Genomic DNA, 27,656 nt, shown 5'->3' on the forward strand with positions numbered 1-27,656 from the left:
AAGTTAACTATAGATAAAGATATATTGAGTAATGAGTATGTATATACATTATGTTTACTAAATTATATTTCAGTAATACATTTATTATGTTCAAACTTATTATTTTATATTATGTTTCAGTAAGATCACTTAAAACTATTTCGTGAATATTTAGGATTTAAGATTTATTAAACATGTTTTATGCATTTAGGGCTGCTGAAAGAAACCACCATAGTCAATTTTTCCAAGTTTCAGATTATTAAAAAAACTCTAGAATAAAATATAGCATAATATGAAGGGCACAGGGAAAAACGGTAGTTGTCACATTATGAAATTTTTTTTTGTCAAATAGTTTTTTTCAATTTATGCGTATATTTCTTTTTATTTATGTCAATAGATTGTTTAAATAAATACATTTATTGTTAGAATAGCATTTAATGTGATTTTTTTTGTTCTTACGTAAGAGGTAGAAGAATTCACGAACTTCGTTTTTGCTATACTCTAAAATTTTCATAATGTGACAACTACCGTTTTTCCCCTGTGCCCTTCATATATTATTGTTTTTTTAAACTATTTCTTAAGTAAAAGTAGAAAGTAAAAAGCTATTGAAGTCATATCAATTTATTATTATAAAGCCTTTTAAATTTTGGTTTTATAATAGTCAAAATGTAAAGAAAATAAATTGTACGCTAACTTGTACGTTGTTTTATATAACATAAGAAACTTAGGTATTTCAATGTGTGTTTTTAATGTTAATTAATAATTTAATCGTTAAGTAACTACTTGTAAAATTATCACAAATATTCGTAAAACCATATGGCTTGTTTTTGTGACATACTTAAGTGCGTTATGCAATTTTTATTATTTAAAAATAATCTTCGATTCAGTTTTATGAACAGCGTAATAAATAGTCATGATATGATTAGTTATAACTTCTATGACATTGCACATTTATTTATTATTGCTGTACACGTGTGAGAGTATCATAATATAATATTGACGCAAGGTTCGAGAGGTTCTTCAAAGTTGTACGTTAGTTTACTTTTTTGAATTATACAATTCACACTGGACTAAGTAGTACAACCAAGTATTAAAAGTAAGTCGTAGCTTTATTAGTATTTCTATTTTTATTTTATTAAGATCACACTAATAATGCTATACAACAACATTTTTAAAATTTTAGAACTAGAACCATAGTAAAACTACTTTTTAAATTTTGTTTGGGAATTTAGTATCCATTTATCTCTGAATTAAATTCGAAAATGTTATTGATTTTTTTAACAGAAAAGGATATAAGTGGATTCTATTTTTAATTTTTTAAGTTGTTTATAATTTTTAAGAAGAATTAAAATAGTACTTGATGCGTTAGTGAAAATCCAGATTTGGCCAGAAAAAAATCTGAATCAGAAAGAAAATTTGTTTTTAAATTGTGTTGTAGAGCGTGATTAGTAGTTCTAGAACCAATATTTATACATTAATATTATAAAGATTGTTTCTCTTCATAAAATAAAATGTAATGCATATTAGTTTGAGTACCTTTAATGATCAGACCACCAATTATAAATATTATCTAGTTACTTTATTTAGAACTTTGGCTAACCAATTTACTTAGAAATTGCAACAATTGAGCAATTACAGTACAAATTATAATTCATTATAAAAAAAATAATATTTATTATAATTTTATAAGTAAATATTTATACATATAAATCATTATAAAAATTAGGTTTAAAATGTTCATGGCGACTAAAACTTGTCTAATTCAGACTAATTTTAATTATCCGGTTCTTAATATATGTTTCAGTTGGTAATTGTAATTACCTAATGACGTATATCACAACCTTGGGGTCGTTTCCGCAGTAGACTATGAAGACTGCCATTTGTCGGATTCTAATCTTGTTTGCTCGTTTTCTTATCACAATCGATGGCGCCAAAATTTTGGCTGTAGAACCTGTTGCGTTGAAATCGCATTGGAATTTTTTTCATCCTCTACTGAAAACATTATCTACCAGACATCAAGTGACCGTATTAACGCCATTCCCGACGGGCAACAATGTAAACTATACAGAATTCGATACTTCTCAATGCCTTCCCATGCATGTAGCTCAAGACCTGAACACGTCCATGGACGTGTTCGGTTCGCCTGAAAAAGCCGTTTCGATTACTTACAAAACCAATAGAAACTTTTGCAACGCTCTGTATAAAATGAAATCTATTCACCATATTCTTGACGGCACAGAACAGTTTGATGTTATCATTTCTGAATATCGGCAAGCCGAAAGCTTGTGTTACACAAAACTCAGGTCCAGCCTAAGTCCGATTCAGATATTCGTGATAGCGTCTCCGACGTTCGCGTGGAAAGAACCTAAACTTTTCGGCACAAGATCAAATCCGTCTTTCGAACCGAATTTATTCCTTAAACAAAGTACACCCAACTATTTCATCGAACGTTTGACCAATACAGCACTACTTCTGAAGAGTTCTTTGGCCACTTGGTATATTGACGTGGTGAGAGTGTTCGAAGATGTACCCGAAAAATTATCAGACTCGGGCAATATCATTGAAGCGCCATCGTTATTGTTTTCCAATACACATTACGTTACCGAACCGCCAAGAAAATTTCCAACAAATTTGATCCAGATCGGAGGCATTCATTTGACGACGTCCAAGCCATTGCCTCAAGTATGTACAGTTCAGTGTTTTTTTTTAATTTACCGTTATTTAAAAAAAACAGCCTAGTGGGGACAGAACATATTAAGGACGGAAGGTCACAGTTCTATAAAAAGTTCAATAACTGAAAGTGATAAAATAAACACTTCGATGACAAACTCGATTATAAAATATAATTACAACATTTTGTGGTTTTCTCAATAAAAGACTTCAGTTCGTTTTAATAATAATAATAAAAAAAAACTAGAGACTTTTTAAACTTTTCTGAGAATATAGTAATAACATTAAAAGTTGAGAAAAATTCTTAAAATTTTTACACTGATGAAATGGAAAATCTATAATATTGTAAGCAAATTTACAAAAATATTTGAAAATAATTACAAAACATTAAAAAAAAAGAATGTTTTACGTTAAATTTATGACCTGCATGCATGAAAACAAAATCGAAGCCAAAAAAAAAATATCAATAAAAATCACAATGAGTAATCACTATACAACCTTATAAAAAATACTGTACAGTTTAGTTTAAGTTTTGGTCGGTATTCCTTAATAAAAAAAATGTGTGTCTACATGTTTTTGAAAAAATGTTCATGCTTAAGGATTACACAAGGTATCTCAAAATGAAAGGTAATGAAAAAATCCACACCTTTTAGGAAGTGGTAATAATGCACTATAGTTGGTAAAATAAAGTCGGAACATTTTTTACTATAATAAAAAAACTAGAACTACTTTCAGAATCAATAATACCTCACCAAGGTTTCAATAATAATTTATTTCTAATAGTTAAGGTTAGCCGATAAGGGCATAAGGATAACATTGATTTATTTCTTATAGTTTATTAATATATATATATATTAGAATATATCACACAATACGCATTAAATATTATTATATCTTATGCGGTTCCGAGCCGGTATTGATACTACAATGTTGTGTTAAGAACCCCTTAATATTCTGTTAAGTGTAATATTGTATACTATATAGAGTACATTGTGTCGGCCGACTGGAATGTGCTGACCAAGGGTTTAGCGTGACACCTGAAGACACGTGACCAACGACCCTCTCCCCCCCGCGTCATCCGGTACCCTTGATTCAGTCGTTGTTTTGTTTTGCTATTCATCTGTACGTACTATTGTACCACCCTCTGTTTTAATTTTACTTCTTATTCTAAATCATACTGTTTAATCATCACTTATTTATTTCGGTAACCTTGTGGTCATAGGCCCGCATAACAGTTGTGTGGTTTTTCTTTTAGACCCTTTGCCACATGACCATTTTATTTTTACATTTCGACATTACCATTACTCTTTAAACAAATTTGGCCCATAATTTGTATGTTTTTTAAAAGAAAAGTTTTTTTTAACAAATCAAATTATTATTTAAACATTACGGGGGGGGGGTTAGAAATTATTATCCGTGAATTTTACGTTGGTAATAAATATATTACTGTGTTATGTGACATGTAAAAGATAAATTTTCAGTAAAGATTTTAGAATAATAATTGTTTTGTTAGCAAATTTATTGTGTACATAAATACGGTAAACCACAACATTTTTGGATAAGAAAAAATAAAAATAAATGTATTCTTAGAACCCTTCTTGTAGTTTGCTCCTACAGAGTGTGATATTGAATACCGAAACGTTTTTACAAGTCCTATTTTTTTTTGGCCAAAAGTTCAAAAAGTCTTAAATTTTTGTATTAAAACAGATAAACGTATCCTTAATATTGACTGGTATATAAATTTCCGAAAAGAAGTTAAAATAATCCTTAATTTATTTTGGGTATTATTTGGTAAAAACCAAGAACTATGATTATACAGTAATCCTCACTCTCAGCCAGAATATTTTGCATTTTCTTGGCTGCCTGATCTCACCATACTTCGTATCTACTATACTGTTTTTTTATGAAGAACTACAAACAGTTCTTAAAAAAAACTCAAAAATCCTTTAAAAGTTAATTTAACGAATAATCAATGTTTAGAACACACGACATTCGAATTGTCTAAAATCTTATATCTGTGTTGGTAATTTTTCTTGATATTACCAACACACACGCGATCAAACATATTTATGCGATGGTTTTCCTGGACATTATTCAAATAAATCCTTGGACCTTGTGTTTATGATGTTGTAACAATTAAATGACATAATATTATAGGTTGTACCTAATAACTCTGTACATACTTACTACTGTAATTGTGCATTGAACGACCTCGCACGCGATATATAAGTAATAGCACAATGTCATTAATAGCACATCTGTGCTAAATTGGCATGTTTTAATGACTAATGCATTTAATTATACCGCAAAATACATACATATATATATATACTTATAAAAATATAAAAATTGTGTACATATTACATTATATATTTAGCAATATTAGGTACTACTGTTGAAACGACGGGTGGGAAAATGCATAAAAGAGCTTAGATGACTGTTTGTATGACTTCAGTACAACACTATACTTTTTGAGGTGGCTTGACCGGTCTATTTAATTTCGTCATGGCTACCGTGGTACCATTTTTCAGGCGGCGAAGATGCGTGACAACGTTGTCCACGGCTTTGTTCTTAATGGCCGTCGCGTGCATGTCGTGCCACACTCCCGTGGCCAGTGGCGCACGCGTCCTGGCCGTCCAGACGGTGGCCGGCAAGAGCCACTGGAATTTCATGAGGGCCGTGCTCGGGGCGTTGACGGATCGCGGACATCAGGTGACCGTGTTCACCCCGTTCACGGACGGCGACCGGGAAAATTACACGGAAGTGGACTTGTCGGCCGAAACACCCATAAAAGTCGGCATGAGCTTAACAGATATCCAAGCCTTTTTCATCACGCCTGCGACTGCTTTCTCCGTCATTATGAACATGACGCGTCATTACTGCGAAATCATCTACAACAGCAACCGCATGAAAGAAATCCTGAGCAAAGGCCAAAACTCAGACTACGATCTGATCGTGACCGAACCCATGTGCTCGTCGTGCGTGGATTATCTGGCAGCCACGCTCAAACTACCTCAGGTCTACGTGGTCCCATCGCCCATGATAACATTCATGGAGCGCAAATTCTACGGGCACGTGCCTAATCCTGCCGTTTCTTCCCACTTGTTTGCCCTGTACGCTTGGCCTAAGTCTTTTCGCCAACGGCTCGACAACGTTATATTGTACGTGAATTCGTTGTATATTCTTTCGAAAAGTGAGTCTCTCGCGATAAAAACGAATCCACAACCATTCGACAACGTCGGATCGGTCATACCGTCGGTCACGTTCGCCAACATCCATTACATCACCGAAGCGTCCAGGCCTTTACCGTCCAACGTTATACCAGTAGGCGGAATACATCTGCCATCGTCCAAACCAATACCAGGAGTAAGTATTACCATATTGAATCATTTTACTTGCATGCATTACGCGGTTATGCATTATGTTTATATTCATTATGCATTATGCGACACCATATTATTTTAACAATACTTTGTAAGTACATGTTTAATAAATATTTTTATTTAATATAATAAATAAAATATTTAATTTCTGGATCGGAAAAAAATTTAACAAATTAAACACAAGCTGTTTTATCGAGTTTATAAGCAGGAACTTTATCAAAACAAACAGATTTTATCTGTCTTGTGAAGAATGATTAGGTCAAACAAACTTTGTTTTAAACTTTTTTTATCGAGTTAAATTATTTTCCAATTTATCAAACTACTTTTAACATATTGAAAGCCATATTGACATAATTTCATAAAGATTACAATTTGTGAACAGTTTTTACTGATAAGACTTTCTCGGCCCGTTACATTCTTTAGTGTACTTTAGTGATGTTTTGAAATATATCGCCCTACTCAACCAAATGACACGAGTCGAGTTTTTCTAGAAAACAAATTTGGGTTCCCTAGCAAATGGCAAACGAAAGCTATACTCGATATTTCATCAATTCGAAGTTTTTTTAAATTTGTAGGTCGACCGAACTGTTTGATTATTGATTATAGTCGACATCTAATTATCAGATATTTTTTATAATGTTCTTTGGCGTTCAACTCCGATAAAATGAAAATTTAAACAAATAAATATATGTATACTTACATGATTTTGAAATATAATTAAATTAAAATAATGAAACATTATCGTTAAATCATTTAAGTAATCTCATTACAAAAACATCCTAAACAATACTAATGAGTGAGTGAGTATGATTAGGGTAATAAATTTTATCAATAGGTATGCAGACTTTGTTTTCACTTCATTTGACTTAGATAGCATATGTAAGCGTCTTAATTCGTAGTTAAAGTTCAATGCAATTTATTTTCTACGGCTAATAGTTAAAATTAATGCCAGACATAATAGAATAGTGCGCAAACGGACTTTGATTTTTACTCGTTTAAACACCAAGGAATTTTTTGTACGGGCAAGATTCAAACGAGACATCTATTAAGTACTAAATACCAGTAACGTTTCGTCATAGTATTGAGCAACATTACCAATGTCGGTGGTCCAAACTAGATTTTCGGTCTTCCTTTGCGTGTTGACAGTAGCTGTTGCAATGTTTTTAACGTCCGAGTCGGAATGTGTGCGAATACTCGCAGTGGCCACGGTGCCCGGTAAAAGCCACTGGAACTTTATGAAAGCTGTACTTCAGGCGCTGACGGACAACGGTCATCATGTGACGGTTTTCACGCCGTTCCCGGACGGCCACCGTCGGAACTATTTTGAAGTCGATTTGTCGGTCAAAATGGAAACGAAAGTCAGCTTGCACTTCCAAGAGTTCTCGAATTTTTTCAGCGCGCCCACGACCATTTGTCCATTACTGGTGAGTATGTCACGGCACGGATGCGAAGTCGCCTACAACAACAATCGCATGAAAGAAATCCTGAGCAAAGGCCAAAACTCAGACTACGATCTGATCGTGACCGAACCCATGTGCTCGTCGTGCGTGGATTATCTGGCAGCCACGCTCAAACTACCTCTGGTCTACGTGGTGCCGTCGCCCATGATAACGTTCATGGAGCGCAAATTCTACGGGCACGTGCCCAATCCCGCCGTTTCTTCCCACTTGTTTGCTCTGTACGCTTGGCCCAAGTCTTTTCGCCAACGGCTCGACAACGTTATATTGTACGTGAATTCGTTGTATATTCTTTCGAACAGCGAGTCTCTTGCAATAAAAACGAATCCACAACCATTCGACAACGTCGGACCGGTCATATCTTCGCTAACGTTCATCAACAGCCATTATATTATCGAACCGTCCAGGCCATTACCACCGAGCGTTATACCCGTAGGTGGCATACATCTACCATCACCTAAACCAATACCAGACGTAAGTAACAGCGCGAAGTCGCATAATTAAAACACACATACCTATTTAAAGTGGCATAGACATAATTCTTTACGAATCCATAACAACAATTGGGTGGTAATAATTATTTTAAAAAGCGTTTAATTATGAGAACACATTTCATTTCAGAACATTTAAGAAATGCTACTTTCTTTGTAATCATTTGCTATTATTTTTTGTTTTTTTTTGGCGTGTTAGATAATAGATGGTCACTCATTCTTAGACAAGCATTAACGGGTGAACGGCTTTTCTAAAGCCCAGTATATCTATAAAAAAAAAAGGTGCAGTGTAGTATTATTTTTATCTGCGCGCACTTCCCCCCCTGTCCTAACTTTTAAACTCTTATAACTTTAAAAATAATTGTTCAAAACTCGTTTCAATCAATCAACATTTTTAGTGAAATATTCTTAATTTAAAAAGTTTAAAAATATATACGTTACTATTTAAGTTTCAAAAGTTGCTATCAAAAAAACTTGTTGGGGAGGGGGGTAGAAATATAATAATTTATAGAAAATTGAGATCACATTATATAAAAACACTGTGAAAAAAAAATTAAATTATTAATATTAAACCCAGTGAGATATTGACTGGCCCGTGATAAAAAAATCACCCTGTAAAAAGTCTGTGAGACTACAAAAAAATATTAAAACTATCTATTATAAAAATCAATGACAATATTATTAGTTTCAATATACTCGTAATAGTTGTTTTCTGTTTTGTTTTCCTGATATTGATTAACGGACTTTGATTTCTATTCGTTTAAATTAAATAATAGCAACGCCTTTTTTTGTAAGAGTTTAGTATAAAAACAAACAAGCTTTAAGCGAGGCATTTATTATATACCAGTGACGGTGCGTCGCAGTATTGAGTAACATTACCAATGTCGGTAGTCAAAACTAGATTTTCGGTCTTCCTTTGCGTATTGGCCATAGCTGTTGCAATGTTTTTAGCGTCCGAGTCGGAATGTGTGCGAATACTCGCAGTGGCTCCAGTGCCTGGTAAAAGCCACTGGAACTTTATGAGAGCTGTACTTCGGGCGTTGACGGACAACGGACATCATGTGACGGTTTTCACGCCGTTCCCGGATGGTCACCGTCGGAATTATGTTGAAATAGACTTGTCAAACGATATGCCGATCAAAGTCAGCATGAACTTCTTGGAATGGATGAGAATGTTTACAACAATATCTTCGGGGTTTCCCATCATGATGAATATGACGCGACAATTTTGTGAAGTCGTCTACAACAACGACCACATGAAAAATATCTTGAACATAGGCGTAAACTCGGACTACCACTTGATTGTCGCTGAATCAAAGATGTCGTCGTGCGTGGATTACGTAGCGGCCAAACTGAAACTGCCCATGATCTACGTGGTCCCGTCGCCCACGAAAACGTATCTTGAACGGGCATTTTATGGGCACGTACCGAATCCCGCCGTTTTCTCACACGTGACCGCTCGGTACGCTTGGCCGAGGTCTTTTCTCGAACGGCTCGACAACGTTATGCTGTACTTGGCCTCTTTGTATGTTCTGGCACGGAGCGACGTTGACTTTAGGAAAACAAATCCACAACCATTCGACAATATCGGGCCGGTCATACCGTCGCTGACGTTCGTCAATATCCATTACATTACCGAACCGTCCAGGCCATTGCCCTCGTGCGTAATACCAGTAGGCGGCATTCATTTGTCTTCGCCCAAGTCCATAACAGACGTAAGTCAAAGCGTTTAGCTAAACATAATATATTATGCTAGGAATATAAAACTGTTGTTTTTAGATCGAATTGTGTAATAGTTGAAAGCGAATTAAACCTTTTTTTTTTTTCAATTTAACATAAACAGGGTAATATACCAATAGATACATAATAAAACCTCATAAGTTCATGTTATCAATTTTTACAAGATAAGCAAAAAATGTAATTTTATTAAAGCTCGTAATTACAAAATTACTTTCAAATTCCTAAAAAATCAAAAGCTCATAAGTCGATGATTTTTCACACGGAGTAATCAATATGTTACTTTTGACTGTATATTATATTTACAAAAGACAAACTAGGTTAAACATGTATATAGTTGACAAATAATTAATTTACACATTTTCCCCTTCTATTATAAAATATGATAAAATTGTTTTATGAGGATTTCTTTAACTACGATGCTTAGCTAAGATATTATAGTTTTTACTGATGTGTTTTAATTTTTTTTTTGTCTCTACGCACGATATCTTCTAAAGCCCTGAATCGATACCTTTATGTAATAACTCTACAGATTATAAATCATATCTGGTACCCTTTTCCTTTAAAATAGAGAAAACTTACAAACAATTTATATATTTTTCAACTTGAAATTACGGCGCGCTATAACTTTTTTAAAAATAGTAAAATTAATTTCAATATTTTATGAAATATTCCTCAGATAAATTTTAATAGATTTATTTTGAAAACATATTTTAAAAACCTTTTCCCTAGGTAGAAAAATTCCCTTAATTTCTCTTTTTCCAGCAAACTTTTAAGAGTTAAGACTTGAAAATTAGACAGAAGATAGATCTAGTGTGGGACTATAAAAATTGTCTTAATAATCTGTAGTCAACATTTTTTTATATTAAAACACCAAAATGAGGTGAAAATTACACTTTGGTCGTACTATGAATCAACTCAATGGACAGTCACAAGTTTCTGAAAAATTATTTCATTATACTAAATACGGTAACGCAAATTATTATCGACAAACGACCAACCCTAATCGTATCCACAGTAATACTAAAAATACAATTTTAAGGACATTATTGATAATGGCTGCTTACCAACAAATACGCATCAAAACATTTATTTGAAAGTGATTTTATCAATTTCAGTTATAATAATTTGTTACTAATCCCTCCTATTAGAACGTTTGTGTACACCACCTGTGAAATGCAACAAGTACATGTGGTAAATAATATTAACTATTTGCTATCGCTTAAGTGGCTTTTATAGAGATTCCCGCTTAGTCAACTGATTTGATACACTATTAAAGCCTGTGGGAGGGGGGATTATCACAATTATAAAACAAATAGTGTGTGTATTAGAGTTTGTCTTTAAAACGTTTTAGTTATAGCTGTATCAATTACATAAGATTGGTCAGACTCGGTACAAACGTTGTGCGTTGACCGGTTAAACGTATATGACTATCTAAACACTAAGGGTCGTGTTAGTTATGGTCGCGATTAGGGGGTTGATCGTTTTGGGCGTGTCGGTAGTGATCGTGTGGCGTTTTGTGACAGAAGTAAAATGTGCACGAGTACTCGCAGTGGCCCCAGTGCCTGGTAAAAGCCACTGGAACTTTATGAGAGCTGTGCTTAAGGCTTTGACGGACAACGGACATCATGTGACGGTGTTCACGCCACTCCCGGACGGCGATCGTCAGGACTACACGGAAGTGGATATATCGGCCGAATATTTCTTGAGTATCGGCTTGACATTCCAATCCTTAAGTAGCTGGTTCGCGTCCACGAGTATTTTGCCAATCATGATGAACAAGACGCGACATTATTGCAAAATCGTCTACGACAACGACCACATGAAAGAAATATTGAGCAAAGGCGAAAACTCAGACTATGACCTGATCGTCACCGAAATTTTGTTCTCATCGTGCGTGAGTTACGTAGCGGCCATTCTAAAGCGGCCCATGATCTACGTTGTCCCATCGCCTTTGAGTGCACACTTGGAACGGGACTTTTACGGGCACGTGCCCAATCCCGCAGTCTCGTCTCACATAATTGCTCGGCACGCTTGGCCGAAGTGTTTTCGCCAACGGCTCGACAACGTTATGTTGCACTTGAATTCGTTGTACGCTCTTTCGAACAGCGAATCGCTCGCTAGAAAAACTGACCCACAACCATTCGACAACGTCGAACCGGTCATATCATCGCTCACGTTTGCCAACACCCATTACATTACCGAACCGTCTAAGCATTTACCCCCAAACGTCATACAAGTGGGTGGCATACATCTGTCTTCATCCAAACCAATACCGGACGTGAGTAATAACAATTTTTATTTTAAAAAAAATTCGTTGTATAGGAAAGATTTGTTAATTGTAATCAATGAAAGATAGGTGCCCGGCCTTTGGTCATGTTATAATAGATCGTCCAAGTTGATACAGTCGGTGCCTCATTTAGCTAAGACCCTTATATTAGCTGTCACTATTTTATACAAGACATATAAAATAATTAAATTTCATATTTTTTTAATTACCAAGACCTTTAATCACTATAATAATACATATATGTTTAAAATATTGCCAAAACATTTTGAAAATTACCTTTATAAAAAATTTAAATATAATTTATGAATACAACTAGGTGTTCCTTGGCTTTAGTGGTTAGCCCCGAAGGGGATCCCCTACGACTGTGGACCGACTAGTAGCACTAGGTGCTAATCGCGGGCCGGAGAAGGTGTGTCTCAAGAAGAAGTGACCTGTCTGAAGGCCACTTATCGGAGGGCTCTACGTCACGTTAGTCGCCTTTTACGACAGGAGCGAGGACCTTGGTAGAATTCTTTCTCCTCTAACCACAGGGATATTATGAATACAACTATTGTATAATAATTACTGTAATTAAACTGTGAAAGAAAGATGAAAATAGATGACACCTTCCATTTTTTGTAAATTAAAGAGTGTTTCCTCAATGCTATTCATTCTAACACTAAGGAACGCTGGATTATAAACTTAATATCAACGTTCCTCTACCGGATTATCACACTTCAAGCACTACATAGACAGTCCAACGATCATCTGCGAATCATAATGAATATATAGTAACTAATTACATGATTTACTATATTATCAACGTATAAATTGCTCACCTTTCTAATTATGACTGATTATCTACATAAGTTTGTAATTAATTACGTACGGACAATCGGTGTACCCAGATAACACCAAATGTTCACTATATTTTTCGTTATAACTGTTATAGAGAGAAAACAAAATCACACAAACTATAGTATCATTATTGTATAGTATGTTATAAAATCCACAATATTTTAAGTGTAACTGACTGAAGTATTGTTATAGTTAGTGTTTTTATTATCTACGTCCGTTCGTCCTTTTATTGTTCTTTGAGGTTTTCGTTATGTAAGCTGAAGCAAAAACGAATACTGAATTTAATTAATAACGGTAACCCGGATTTGTTCAAAATAAAACTGTTAACGTAATACTTTCAAAACGCCAATAGTTTGTCATATTAAGCATATTCGAAGCTGCTGCAAAACCAATGTCAGTGGTATCAACTAGATTATCGATGACCTTTTTGGTGTTGACTGTAGCCACGTGGCACACTTCTCTGGAAGCAGATGGCGCACGAATACTCGCAGTGGCGCCAATACCCGGCGCTAGCAGCTGGAATTTGTTAAGAGGCGTGTTACGAGCTTTGACGGATCGTGGACATCACGTGACGGTATTCACGTATTTCGCTGACGGAGACCGTAAAAATTACCACGAAATCGACTTGTCTATCGCAAGTTCCGTTGACGTCGGTTTGGATTTCAAAAAAATAACACATTGGATCACCACGCCCACAACCATCACGTTGTACAAGACTAGAAACATGTGTAAAGTCGTCTACAACAACGACCGCATGAAAGAAATCTTAAGCAAAGGCGGAAATTCTAACTTTGACTTGATAATCACGGTACCAGTGTGATCATTGTGCGTGGGTTACGTAGCGGCCACGCTGAACATAATGCCTTCAGCTATCACCACTTACCTTGAACGGGTCTTGCACGGGCACGTGCCAAATCCTGCCGTTTCGTCTCATATAGCCGCTCGGTACGCCTGGCCCAAGTCTTTTTGTGATCGGCTTACCAACACATTATTATACATAAGCTGGATGTACGGTCTAGCGAGGAGTGAAGCCGACTTAAAAAAAAACGAATCCACAACCTTTTGACAATACGGAACCGGTTGTCTAATCGCTCACGTTCGCCAATATCCATTTCATTAACGAACCATCTAGGCCTTTGCCCCCAAATATCATAGGAGTCGGTGGCATACATCTGGTTTCGCCTAAATCTGTACCAGACGTGAGTGTAATTTAATTTCATGTGATTAATGCATACTACACATGTTAAATATCAAGATCATTTTAAACACTAAACGATTTTTTTTTTAATTTATAAAAGCTTATGTCAACCCAGCTAGTTTCGAGTGTGATTTATCAGTAAATTATCAATAACTACTACAATATTAATTTAAATATAGATTTCCTTGATAATTTTAAAATATCGTGATAAGAAGCAGTTTTTTAAAAAATTATTTTATTATCAAGATATTTTTAGTGTCAGTTACTTCACACTGAAGTAACTTAATGGCAATCAGATCTTTTTAAATAAAATGCGCATTAACACATAAAAGTAAAATAATGGGTGTTCATCTCTTATGCAAATGGTATCAGACACTATTCATTAACTATCTATTTTTTAATATAGATATAGGTAGTTAAATATTAATGACCTTACTTTGGCTAACCAAAAAACTTAGATTATATGCTTAATATACAAATACATATTTAATAATATTTAACTTTTATAAACAGATTCATTTTCTTTTAATAGAAAATATTAAAATTACATTACTATTATTGGGTTTCGAATTTTTAGTTAAAAAAATAATAGTGTTTGATATTAATTGAGTTATAAAACCATTTTTTCTTCTAATAAATACTCAATATAATTAAACTCTATTTGAGCACTTTAGAAGCGAAAAAAAAGAAATGTAACTTACACTACAAAATATGAGGCTATATTCGGATTCAATGATACAAATTTGGTTACATTTTTTGTACAGAGGTATTAAAACTACAACTATTATTTATTGTTACAGTATAAACTATAAATAATAATAAATAATCTTAATGATGGGTCGCACAGTTCTTAAACAGTTGTATTAATAGAGTCTAGAATTATTACGAATGTACATGGAGGGGACGATGCATACTACAGAATTAACCTTGTAAAGATGTGTTGTATAGATAAACAACTGAGTATATTATAATTTATAGAACAGTACAATATCGAATACTGTGCTGAATGTTGGCAATGTTATTTCAGTTTTTGTTGTTCTTGACTATGTTCGATTGACATTAATTGAAATTTGGTATAAGGTGTTTGTACTGACGAGATAGTGATTTTGACTTAAATAATTAAATAAACAAACAGGGCTTCAGCTTCAATTTGGTTCGTTCTTGTGTAAAAACTTACAGCAAAATTATACATAAACTGATAGCAATAAAGTTAAAATAGTTTCAGTACCATGTCTGTAGTCTTAACTAGATTATCGATCTCCTTTCTGGTGTTAGCTATAGACGCGTGGCACATTTTCCTGGAGACGGATGGCGCGCAAATACTCGCAGTGGTACCAGATCCCTGGACTAGTCAATGTAACGTGCTGAAGGGTATGTTTCGAGCTTTGACGGATCGTGGACACAACGTGACAGTTTTCACGTTTTTCGTGGACGGCGACCGTCAGAATTACAACGAAGTACACTTGTCGAACGCGACATATTCTGTTAATGTTGATATGGATTTCCAAGAAATAAATAATTGGTACATCACGCCAATAAGTTCTTTTTCCGCTGAGTTGAACACGACGAGGAATATATGTCAAGTCGTCTACAACGACGACCGCATGAGAGAAATCTTAAGCAAAGGCGAAAATTCTCACTTTGACCTGGTAATCACGGAAACACTGCCCACGTCATGTATGGATAACGTAGCGGCCACGCTGAAACTGCCCATGATCTACATAATGCCTTCAGTTATGCTCACGTACCTTGAACGGGCCCTATACGGGCACATGCCAAATCCTGCCGTTTCGTCTCATTTAACCGCTCCGTACGCCTGGCCCAAGTCTTTCCGTGAACGGCTGACCAATACTTTCATATACTTAGGCTCGTTGTACGTTTTGGCGAGGAGTGAGAACGGCTTAAAGAAAACTAATCCACATCCATTCGATAATATGCAACCAGTCGAATCATCGCTCACATTTGGTAATATTTATTACATCACCGAACCATCTAGGCCCTTGCCCCCAAATTTCATAGGAGTCGGTGGCATACATCTGGTTTCGTCTAAACCATTACCAAACGTAAGTATTAACTAATATATTGTGATCAGTGCACACCAATCATGTTATAAATATCTATTAGTAATTTGTCAACTATTATTTATTATTGTAATACAAACTCTAAACTATCTTAATGTTGGGTCGCACAATACTAAAATAGTTGTATAAATCGAGTTTGTATTAATTACGAATGCCCAGTAAAGGTTTACGGAACCAATAAAGTTTTGTATAACCCAGAATGTATGTATTGAATAGATTATCAAAACTTTGATAATTTTCTTAAGTAATTAACGCGTTGTATTACATGGACTAAATATAACAGATAACTCTTAGTCGTTTTTAACCTTCTGTTTTCGTTCGTAATTCTTATTTAAAGTGGTTATGTCATTATCAATATTAACTATTATCAATGGAGCGTATATGGTTGTATAGATAATAAACAATGTACAGTTTAATATAGTGTAAAACAGTTCACTATATAATGTGCTGAGCGTTTTTCATGTTGTTTTAGTTTGTGTTGTGTCTATGTTTGTTTATTACATTTTTTTGAGTTTTGGTATAAAGTTGTTGTACTGACGGGAAAGCGAGTCCGATTTTGACAAGTTGAAAAAAAACTAGCTTTAGTCACGTGTTTTTTTGCGCTAGAGGCGGATGGCTCGCGAATACTCGCAGTGGTACCAGGGCAATGGGCTAGCCACTGGAATGTGCTGAGGGGCGTGTTTCGAGCATTGACGGAACGCGGACATCACTTGACGGTTTTTACGTTTTACTCAGACGGAGACCGTCAGAATTACAACGAAATCGAATTGACCAACGCAAGTTTCGTTAACGTCGGTTTGGATTTCCAAAAAATGTCAAAAAAAACGTTGCTCACTACTCCTCTGAGTGCGTTCTCCGGCTTGTCTTACATAACGAGAAGTATATGTAAAATCGTCTACAACGACAGCCGCATGATAGAAATCTTAAGCCAACGCGAAAATGCTCACTTTGATCTGGTAATCACAGAACCGGTGTGCTCGTTGTGCGTGGATTACGTAGCGGCCACGCTGAAAATGCCCATGATCTACATTATACCTTCGGTTATGCTCACGTACCTTGAACGGGCCCTATACGGGCACATGCCAAATCCTGCCGTTTCGTCTCATTTAATTGCTCGGTACGCCTGGCCCAATTGTTTTCGCGATCGGCTGACCAACACATTGTTATACTTGGGCTTGTCGTACGTTTTGGCGAGCAGCGAGACCGACTTAAAGAAAACCAATCCACAACCATTCGACAATATGCAACCGGGCGTATCATCGCTCACGTTCTCTAATACCCATTACATCACCGAACCATCTAGGCCCTTGCCTTCAAACATCATACAAGTCAGTGGCATACATCTATTCTCGCCTAAACCCATACCAACCGTGAATAATAACTGTTATGATGCGTTAAGTGCATATGTTACCGTATGCTAATAGTATATTATATTTATTTATTTGAATTAACGCCAATTGGCTCATGATAATGTAGCATGGTATATATAGGAATACAAGGTAACAATATAAAAAGAAGTTGTTTAACTTAATTAATTATTTAAATTGAATCCTAATTTTAAATTTTGTACTGGACACAAAAAAAAACACATTTATTATAATTTTACATAATATTAAACTACAGTATTAGTTACTCACAAAATTTAAGTTAGATTTTTAGATAACTAAACTTAATAGTAAGTGTCATCGACTCGTTAAGTCTATAGGTTAGGTTAGGTGTTCAATGTATACCTAACTTACCAACCTATTTCTATACTCATTTTTTAGTAGATATATTTAGTCATTATCATTTAATTAACTAGCAATACTAGGAAACTAGTGTAGCTACTACAGACTATAATATTATGGATTAAGACCTTTTTTTATTGAAATAAACTTTTTTTTAGCTGCTAAAACGTATATTTAATAGAAACCTAGTAATTTTTTATACTTTTTAGTAAACATTTTATTTTAAATAGAACAATTGTAATGGTTAAAACTTGGTTTAATGACTTTTGATCAAATTAGATTATCCACCGGCCATAAGTTTCCTTCCTCCAAGCTTAAACGTAATAATTAGAGATAAGAAACAACATTTTTCAAAAAATGTAGTTGCTATAAAAGAAACGTTGTACATTGAAACTAGATTATATTTAAGAATATAATGGTATATCGTTTACAATAATGTTTAGGTCTTAAGTAAAATTCATTCACAATGAACATATATAATTATATTCTATTACTAGAAAGCAAATTAAAAAATGAATATTTCAAAAAAATATCGTAACAATGTTTTAAAAAAGTAAACATATTTTAAACTATAATTATTTTAATCTAACATACAATATGCTGAAATACATTTTTTTCTGTTTTAAGAAATTAATTATTTTTTTTATTCAAATAAACACGCATATCCATGTACTTTAGTTTGTATAATAATTTAACACTGACTCCGATTTAGATCGAATATTACTGATATACTAATGCCGGGTTCCATACACGTTTTATTAACAATAGATGCTTAGTGGTTCCTCAAACATAATTTGTTGGCCTGTGATTAGCCGATTAAATTTTAACGAACCATTAAATTTAATAATTAACTTTGCAACCCAGCATAACTCGGTTAAATAGTTTTATACTTTGTGTTAACCGCTCGGTGTTTATGATCTGATTTCAGTTGAGTAATGTACGTTGATAGATAATGTGTGTATTGACTTTTTTTAAATTTGTTATAGTTCTTAATTGTTTTTCAAGAGTAGGTATTTTAAAAGTCAAAAGGCAGTACAATCAGTCAATTTTTGTTTAAATACAGTACACTTAGGTGCTTTATGGCTAAACAAATTTAGAACTATTTTGGTTATATTTTGTCGGGTAGCTTAAAATCTGAAAACGTTGAATGAGTTACATTACTTTGAAAAGGAAGATGTCACCTTTTTCTTAACTTTCAGTCTTTTAACGTACCTCCGGTGTAAGCTAAGTAAAAATAAATGTACTTAAAATACATATTAGCTTTAAATTATGGCTTGATATAATATGTCCTTGGTAACATGGCATTATGCCGGAAGATGATAATGGGGCATAATTAGTTACCCATGGGTAACTATTAGAAAAAATAGGACCTATAATATTTTAACGTATGTCGTTATTTGGAGAAAAATGTGCAAGGTTCAACTCCAAGTATAATACATGTAATCAGAGTAATTAAACAATTTTTATACCAACACGATAATTTTGCACCTTTGTCCTTGAGTCCCAACGGTCAACATTGACTATTTATTTACATAAAAATGATAATATTATACATTTTAGTAATTTGATAATGTATGTAGGATTTATGCATCTTAAAATAGTGTGTACGTTTGTTTTTATTGTTATTGATTACCTACTAACATTTTTGGGGGCAATGTTACAAACTGCTGAATTTAAATAAACAGTTTATTTTTAATAAATACTTATAGTTACTATTAGCAGTGTAATATAAAAATATTTACTTAATTGGATATATTTTGTTCTGATACCAGTTGTTTTATTTGTATTTATAATTATATAAACTGGGTTATGATAATATCATGTCAGCTAGGCGCTTATTTTACGAACAAGCTCATCATTAAAGCTAATATGCTTAGACCCGATTGTTGATTATAAAAAATAAAAATCAGCACAGTGAGAACATGCACAGTAGGGTCATGACTTTCACAAGCCTAATAGGCGCAAATACGGAGGGGCTAGGGGGGGCTTAGCCCCCCCAATGCTAGACATAGCCCAACCAAAAAAAATTTGGTTATGCATAACATTTTAAAATACAAAAATATATTTACTTATATATATATTTTTTTTTTAATTCCAGTCCCCCCCCGAGTTAAAAATTGAAATTTCGCCTATGAAGCATATAAAGTTATTTGTTATGATAACAGTCTAAAAATGATAGAATTGTTCTAAAGGATTTGATGCAAATATATAAAATAATTTTGATTACATTTAGGTATTATACAGCGTGTTGTGTATTTTTGTTTAAATAATGCCAATTTTCAGAGTTCTTTCTTTAATTTTGACGAAAAAATTATGAACTTTTAAATTTTGGTCAAAGACCTGGTTAAATACCTTTGGTGAAAAATCTAAGACTATAAAAAATGGAAAAATCTGTTAAAAGATAATATAGTTAGTTCAGACATACAACATGAAAAAACCGCATATCCTTAAAAAACCAATGTTATCTCAACTGTATATCCAAGCTAAAAATATTTTCTAACTAATACGAGTAGTTAATGATAATAATAATAATAGGACTCCGTTACCTACTGTGTTAACTACCTACTGTAATTATTCCGTTGTATGATGTGCTTAATCTATTAATTGTGCGCTCTCTGATGAAAATTATAAGTACTGTGATCCGGAACTGATTATAAACAATAATAATTGGTCATAATATGATAACCATTGAAAAAGGCGATAGGTGTATTCTGTTTCGAGTCGTACCTCTTTTTGTTTAAACTTGAATTAAGTGATAAAAACGGGTAATTAAAATCACAATAGTGATAAATAAATGCGAGACAACTGTATATACTATTTCACAACTTTTTTTTTATGTAAAACGCACTATCTCGTTTTTGTCGAGATCAACGTTCGCTTCCCGGCTTTATATTGTTGGGTTAAAAATAGTCGACATAATTGTTACATTCTGTATAATGTTTTTCTCGAGATATTTCGTACAACAGTAAATTATTATATCAACGCAATATTATTATTATTATATAAGAATAAACCGCATTTTAATTCATGTTATTGTAACTTTAATCTTAATCGATATGGTAATTATATTTGTACATCCAACAGTTGGACGCGTAGGTTCGATGTTAAAATTATGTTGTTTATGCGGTTCAAATATAATTAAGCTTGAAGTGTAAGCAATATTACAGTACGCACAGATCTTTGGCGTAGATCGGTCGGTGTACCTACTTGATGAAGTGATGTCATGTTTTTTTTTATAGACCCATGTTGAATATCCCATTGATCGCCCACCGACAATTACAATAAATACTCTAACAACAGTACTCGTTATTTATTTTTCATCCAGTCATTCCGCGGGCATTTTTTCAATAACACTCGAGTGCGGCGGGCGTTAACGAATGATCGCACTTTGAACTGGACAGACCGTTAACCGCCGACAAGCTCGACGGGCGGCCGAACGCGTTTTCCGTGTCGTCCAAGATGTCGGTAAGACCCGTGTCGACGGTGGTCGTGTTTTGCGCGTTGGCCGTGTGGCACGTTGCGCCGGTGACGGAATGTGCGCGAATTCTGGCCGTTGCGCCGGTGGCGGGCAAGAGCCACTGGAACTTTATGAGCGCGGTATTAGGGGCGTTGACTGACCGCGGCCACAACGTGACGGTGTTCACGCCGTTCCCGGAGGGCGACCGGCCCAACTACACCGAAGTGGACATGTCAAACGTGCTGCCCAATACCATTGGCGTGGACGTGAATCCCATGTTGAAGAACCAATTCGAAGACAGCATTTTGCCCGTGTCTATTTTGCCGATTACCGTCAATTACTCGCGGTACATGTGCAACCTCGTGTACGCCGACGAACGCATGAAGACGGTGCTCAGGTCGGGCGGGCCTCATTACGACGCCGTGCTGGTTGAGCTGATCAGTACCGATTGCGTGTCGTACGTGGCCACCGTCCTAAAGTTGCCCATGATCCATGTGACCGCATCGCCGGTCATCACCAACCAGGAACGCTCGCTTTTCGGCCACGTGTCCAATCCGGCGGTGATCACGCATTTGTTGGATCGCGTTGGCCGGCCCAGAACGCTTTACGGCAGGTTTAAGAGTCTGTTGTTGCACGCGTACACCGTATACTTGTTCGCCAAAACGGAAACCAAATTGAAAAACGAACGTCTAGAATTGTACGACCGCGTGGAATTGGTCAAGCCCTCGATGACGTTCTTCAACACTCACTACGTGACCGAACCGTCGAGATCATGGCCGCCGAACATCATACAAATCGGCGGCATACACTTGAGTTCTTCCAGAACCATTCCAAGCGTGAGTACCATAATCAAAATAGATAATGTTTTATCTCGCATCCTTACAGCCTACACAAAATATCATTTCGCGTTGTGTTATTGCTGTAAAATCGCGGGAAGAAACCGACAGACACGTTTAATTCTTATGTTAGAAACGGGACAAGCCAAAATACAAACGAGACCCAAGACCACGATAAGATATAATAACGACAAAGGTATTAAATTATAAATGGCTGATAGAATACAAATGTAGGGGCCGTTATTTGAAGTGATGAAAAAACAAAATTAGAAATGACCATTTTTTTTAAACCAAGTTATTGCTCATATATTAGTTTTCGACGACACTTTTACTGGAAATATTTACATAATTTGCCAATAAGGGATACACTAATACACGCGTTATTTTATTGATAACTATTTGATTATAATATGGTTTATGACGGAGTGTTTTTACTATATACGAATACTGTTATAGATATATAAGTCATCAGATAACGTAATCAATTCTATAGACTGCGTAGGTACTCAAAATAGAAATAATTATTTTACGCTGACTAATTAATTCTTAGACTGACGATATCACTCTTCCTAAATATTTTTCCCAAATCACATCACTGGTATAATTAACCATTGCAATTGCCGTCTTTGCTGCCTACTCGATCGATTCGCATAACTAGGTACAAACACGATAAGTTGGGCCATGAGGTCATATTTATGTGAAACCATTATTTATAACTTTGTCTATTTGTATTACGATTTTTAATCTTCATTATTATAACAATGGTATTATAATTTATAATTGCACGTGTTCTCTATAATGCAACTATTTAATTTAGATAGCTCCGTTCTCCATCTTATATCGGTCGTATTACGCTCAATTACATTGGTTTTCATTGATCGGGTACGCGCGTGCGTTCGGTATGTGATTAATGTGGTTTGTGAAACATTACAAATACATAATGATACACCAGGTAGTCGTGGACAAATAATAATTACTGTACTTGCATTTACGGACAAACGTGTTCCGTGCAGACAACCGATGATCGTCCATTGCACAAGTGTAACATTCGCGAACGGCCAATCCGGTTAGATAGTCGCAGTTTTAGTACACCGGCTTGCACGTGCACCGCATAGAACGGCCGACCGACGCAAATCACAAATGAGATACTCGACGGCTTTACTGTGCGCGCTGGCCGCCCTGTCGGCGCAGACCGGACCGCGGCCGGTGGAAAGCTTCAGGATTCTGGCGTTGGAGTCGGTCGCGGGCAAAAGTCACTGGAACTTCGTGAGAGCCGTGCTGCGGGCTTTGACGGACCGCGGACACGAGGTGACGGTGTTCACGCCGTTCCCGGACGGCGACCGGGCCAACTACACCGAAGTGGACTTGTCCAACACGGTGCCCATAAAACTCAGCATGGACTTCGACTTCTTAGTGTCCAATTACGGGGATCCGATCAAACTCATACCGCAGATGGTGTTCATAGGTAAGATGCTATGCGATTCCATCTACATCCACGACCGGATGAAACACATCATGGACACCGCCGGCCAGGGCATGCACTTCGACGCCGTGCTCGCCGAACCACTCGGCACGGATTGCGTGAACGCGTTGGCTTCCAAGTTGGGCCTGCCCATCATCTACCTGGTGCCGTCGCCCACCCTGACGTACATGGAACGATCGTTCACCGGCCACGTGTCCAATCCCGCTTATGTGGCACATTTATTTTCGTATTACGGGTCACCGTCAAAATCGTTCGTCCAGCGGTTTCTCAACACCGTTCTGTACGTCTATGCGGCCGCCCAAATGCAATTCGACGAAATCGTGCACCGCGCTCGATTCCCAAACCCCTACGACCACCTCAAGCCCATCAACCCGTCAATCATATTCCAGAACACGCATCACGTCACCGAACCGCCCAGGCCGTTCCCGTCGAACCTGGTCCAAATAGGCGGCATACACCTGAGTGCCACCAAAGGCATACCGACCGTACGTATCGGACCTGACCAATACATTTAGGGTAACCATTGCCGGAAATTTCCGAAAGTCGTGATAGCTGCAAACCCCGGGAATAACAAAATACAATATTCAGTTATCTGTAATAGTCTGTGATTCATTCCTATAATTTTCTGTGTATTCCACGATCACAAAAATCTCTAGAAATGTCCACACCGGAATAATTCCGTCTGCACAACAATTATGTATTCTACTAGTATAAGTATAATATACTATTTACCTATAGTGTAAAAATGTTATTAGATAATAATTAGGCAGCTAATCAAATATTGTAACAACATGAATATTACAGTTGTATTAATTCCCATTGAGTATAAAAAAATTATTTTAATTTCAATGTGAAGCTGAAGGGGTATTGATTTTGATCCGAATTTGTACATAGTTCAATTATTATTACAAATATCGTAACAAATAATTAAACTTTAGTGAAATAATTGTTTAATTTATAAGTTATAGTATTATTGGTAGTAAGTTTGTATTGCCAGAAAAAGTTGCCAGTTATAGAACTTTTTCAAATAAGTTTGATTTTAACAATAATAATAAAACAAAAAAAATGTATAATATAAACGTTTTGATGCAACTAATATTCAAGTGTAGAAATAGTACAGTACAAAATTATCACGTTGATGTCTAAGCAATTACTAAATTGGAAAACAAAATATTTGCTAGTTTAATAGTGTTTTAATATTTTTTTTAAGAAATCAAATCAAATATGAATCGACAATTTCTGTAACTTTGACTGTATTTTTGTAAAAAGTAATTAACAACACTAATAGGATAGTAAACAAAAAGGAAATAGCAAAATATGATATTTAAAGTGCGGAAATTTTTTAATAGTATAACGTAGCTAAGCCGATCTTTGAAACGGTTCAAATGTTCATGCTATTGCAAGTTGCTGTAGTGAAATTATACATGCATACCATAGAAATAACTAAAGTGTTTATTTAGTTTCTATACAATATAAAATAGGTATAAGTAGCGGTGATATCGCTAAACAATTTTATCTCCGATTTTTTTTAAAAATATTAACTAATAAGTTCCTCATTTATAGAAATAATCTAGACTATTGTTCTCGTTTTTACTCCTCTACTGACTATGCAAATGCAGTAGAAACTACTAGGTATAACTTTTAAATTTTTAATGATAACCTATATTATATATTAATGCTATCTAATTATTATTGAAACAAAACCCAAATGTTGTATATTGGAATACTTTACATCTGTTACAACAGTTTAAAATGTTATTGATCTACTTTAATATTATGTTTTGTTAAACTAATTATTGATATTATGTTATTCGAAAATGTTTGTTAATGTCACAATATGTTTTTACCATACTTTTTGCATATGATTAATTACAAAACCACATGTGTTCGCAGGATATACTAGAATTCATTGAAAATTCACCACACGGAGTTATCTATTTTACTTTTGGATCGGTTGTGTCGATGTCAACACTGCCCGACCATATTCAAAAAGCGTTTAAAGAGGCACTGGCCCAAGTTCCACAACGAGTTCTATGGAAATACGAAGGTGAAATGAAAGACAAACCAGCGAATGTGATGACAAGCAAATGGTTCCCGCAACGCGATATACTTTGTACGTATATTTCGTACTGGGTTTAAAAATAAATGCCATATTAATAAGTAAGGTATTTATAGGCTGGAGAAAAGCTATGAATGAGTGTCCAGAGAGGTATTGTGGGTAGTACCGAGAAAGAAAAGACTCCCGAAAATTACAAAAGTGTTAGGAGTTGAACTGGAGCAGCTGAAGGAGGAAAGAGGCATTTGAGAGAAACAGTTACAGAACACTTAGAATTATTATAAAATATAGTAACGAAGAGGTAGAGTACCTGTTATGTGTTGGAGGCAAGACGTGGTGAATGGAGTAGCAAAATTTTAAGTATTCAAAACAAAATTGATCAATTTAATGATTTCACATTGATGGTGTTTTTTTTATCTTCAATTTGTTGGTTCTTATAAATTCCAATTTATTAAACACGTATACTTCTTGTAGAATATAGGGAGTGGCGCAGTTTAATTTAGTGTGTGCCTACAATATTGTAGTTTTTAAATATTAATTAGATAGAACTACTTAGAAAGATCAAAGACAATACATTTTGAGAGTTGCGCCAGTAAAATGTGAAATGGGAGAATAATGGTGTTTAAAAGTAGTCGAAATGAAAATTCCACACCTAACTTAACTCAACGTTTTTTTTTTTGGAAAATATCCGCCATTTTGTATTGATTATTAACAAATAAAGTTACGAAGGTGGAGTAGATAGTCGATTAGGTGACTATCAGACAAAAATATTGTAAAAAGTGGAAATTTCACTGTGCAATTATTACAATAATTATATTTGTGTCCACAGTGCATCCAAACGTAAAGCTGTTCATCAGCCACGGTGGTATATCGGGTGTATACGAGGCCGTGGACGCCGGTGTGCCCGTGCTGGGATTTCCGTTGTTCTACGACCAACCGAGAAACATCGAGAACTTAGTCGAAGCCGGAATGGCCATATCCTTGGATTTGCTGAAAGTGACCAAAAAACCGTTTTTGGACGCCGTTACCGAACTGATCAACAACAAATCGTGAGCACAACCCCGACGTGTTATTCGTCAATCCGAGTTCACCGTGTAATGTTATCATTTTGCCGGTTTGCAGGTACGCGGAAAACGCCAAAATCACATCGGAGCGGTTCAAGGACCGACCGATGACACCTGCAGAATCTGTGGTTTACTGGACCGAGTACGTCATCCGGCACAAAGGAGCACCGCACTTAAGGTCACACGCCCTGGATCTGACGTGGTACCAATACTTTCTGCTAGATGTAATTGCCGCGTTACTCTTGGCATTGTCGATTGCTGGCTACGTTGCGTACAAAGTTCTTAAGCTCATTTACAGTTTAGCGTCTGGACAATTGTTGAAAAACACAAAGCACAAAGCCGAATAGTAAAATTGATAATTCATCGAACGACCATTCTCGTTGCTTGAACTTGAAACACTCAAGTGTAGTTTAAAAAGCTATCGAAATAATAGTAGCTGAACTTTACTTGATTGTCTGGTCAAAATGGCGAGAACGACCGAAAATTTCTATAAAATTGTTATATATTTAGTTATAAGTTATTAAATTTTTATATGTGCAATAATGTTATAATATATATATATATATATGGTGTACGAATTATGTAATTAGTTGTTAAAAAATATTGGTCTTTATTTATATTACATAAGTATTCTTTACAATTTTTACCTTTCGTTTGTCGCCAATATAGGTATTTTACTGTAAAATATCACTATAGTTTACTGCTTCCGCGATACATAGACATAAAATCATACTACAAATCTCAAATCAAAAGTAGTATTTATGTATAGACCATTTTTTATATTTACTATTATTTGTCAAATTAGTATTTCACTTTTGAACCCTAAAGATGCAGTTACAGTTAGAAATGTTCTCAGACATATTTTGAAGTGTACTCATTAAAAAATATATGAATTAACTTAAAAGTATAT

The 27,656-nt window shown here is 35.1% G+C and overlaps 1 protein-coding gene across 9 annotated transcripts; it reads left to right on the forward strand.

Annotated features, from left to right (window-relative positions):
• Positions 1-935: 935 nt before the first annotated feature.
• LOC126841045 (UDP-glucosyltransferase 2-like) lies at positions 936-27,589 on the forward strand. 9 transcript variants are annotated; one of them, XM_050577271.1, is made up of 5 exons: positions 936-1,075; positions 1,784-2,661; positions 25,520-25,739; positions 26,512-26,731; positions 26,805-27,578. In XM_050577271.1, the coding sequence occupies exons 2-5, from the start codon at positions 1,846-1,848 to the stop codon at positions 27,091-27,093; spliced, it is 1,545 nt and encodes a 514-aa protein (XP_050433228.1). In that variant the 5' UTR covers positions 936-1,075; positions 1,784-1,845; the 3' UTR covers positions 27,094-27,578. The 9 variants fall into 9 exon arrangements, with proteins under 9 accessions (XP_050433228.1, XP_050433229.1, XP_050433223.1 ...); XM_050577263.1 differs by lacking the exons at positions 936-1,075; positions 1,784-2,661 and adding exons at positions 14,914-16,105; positions 16,732-17,493 and having other exon boundaries at positions 26,805-27,589; XM_050577272.1 differs by lacking the exons at positions 936-1,075; positions 1,784-2,661 and adding an exon at positions 5,204-6,015 and having other exon boundaries at positions 26,805-27,583.
• The last annotated feature ends 67 nt before the right edge of the window (positions 27,590-27,656 follow it).

Source organism: Adelges cooleyi, unplaced genomic scaffold, assembly GCF_023614345.1.
Source record: "Adelges cooleyi isolate 19-005CV unplaced genomic scaffold, UGA_ACOO_1.1 ACOO_flye_CR_arks_rails_tigmint_CR_PRNA_376, whole genome shotgun sequence".
NCBI lineage: Eukaryota > Metazoa > Arthropoda > Insecta > Hemiptera > Adelgidae > Adelges > Adelges cooleyi.

Bases quoted from the DNA above. Each gene is read 5' to 3' on its own strand.
- LOC126841045 (XM_050577263.1), top strand. From the start codon at position 15,272: ATGTCTGTAGTCTTAACTAGATTATCGATCTCCTTTCTGGTGTTAGCT. The intron at 16,106-16,731 runs GTAAGTATTAAC...TTTGCGCTAGAG, and splicing joins CGTCTAAACCATTACCAAAC to GCGGATGGCTCGCGAATACT. The intron at 26,732-26,804 runs GTGAGCACAACC...GCCGGTTTGCAG, and splicing joins GAACTGATCAACAACAAATC to GTACGCGGAAAACGCCAAAA.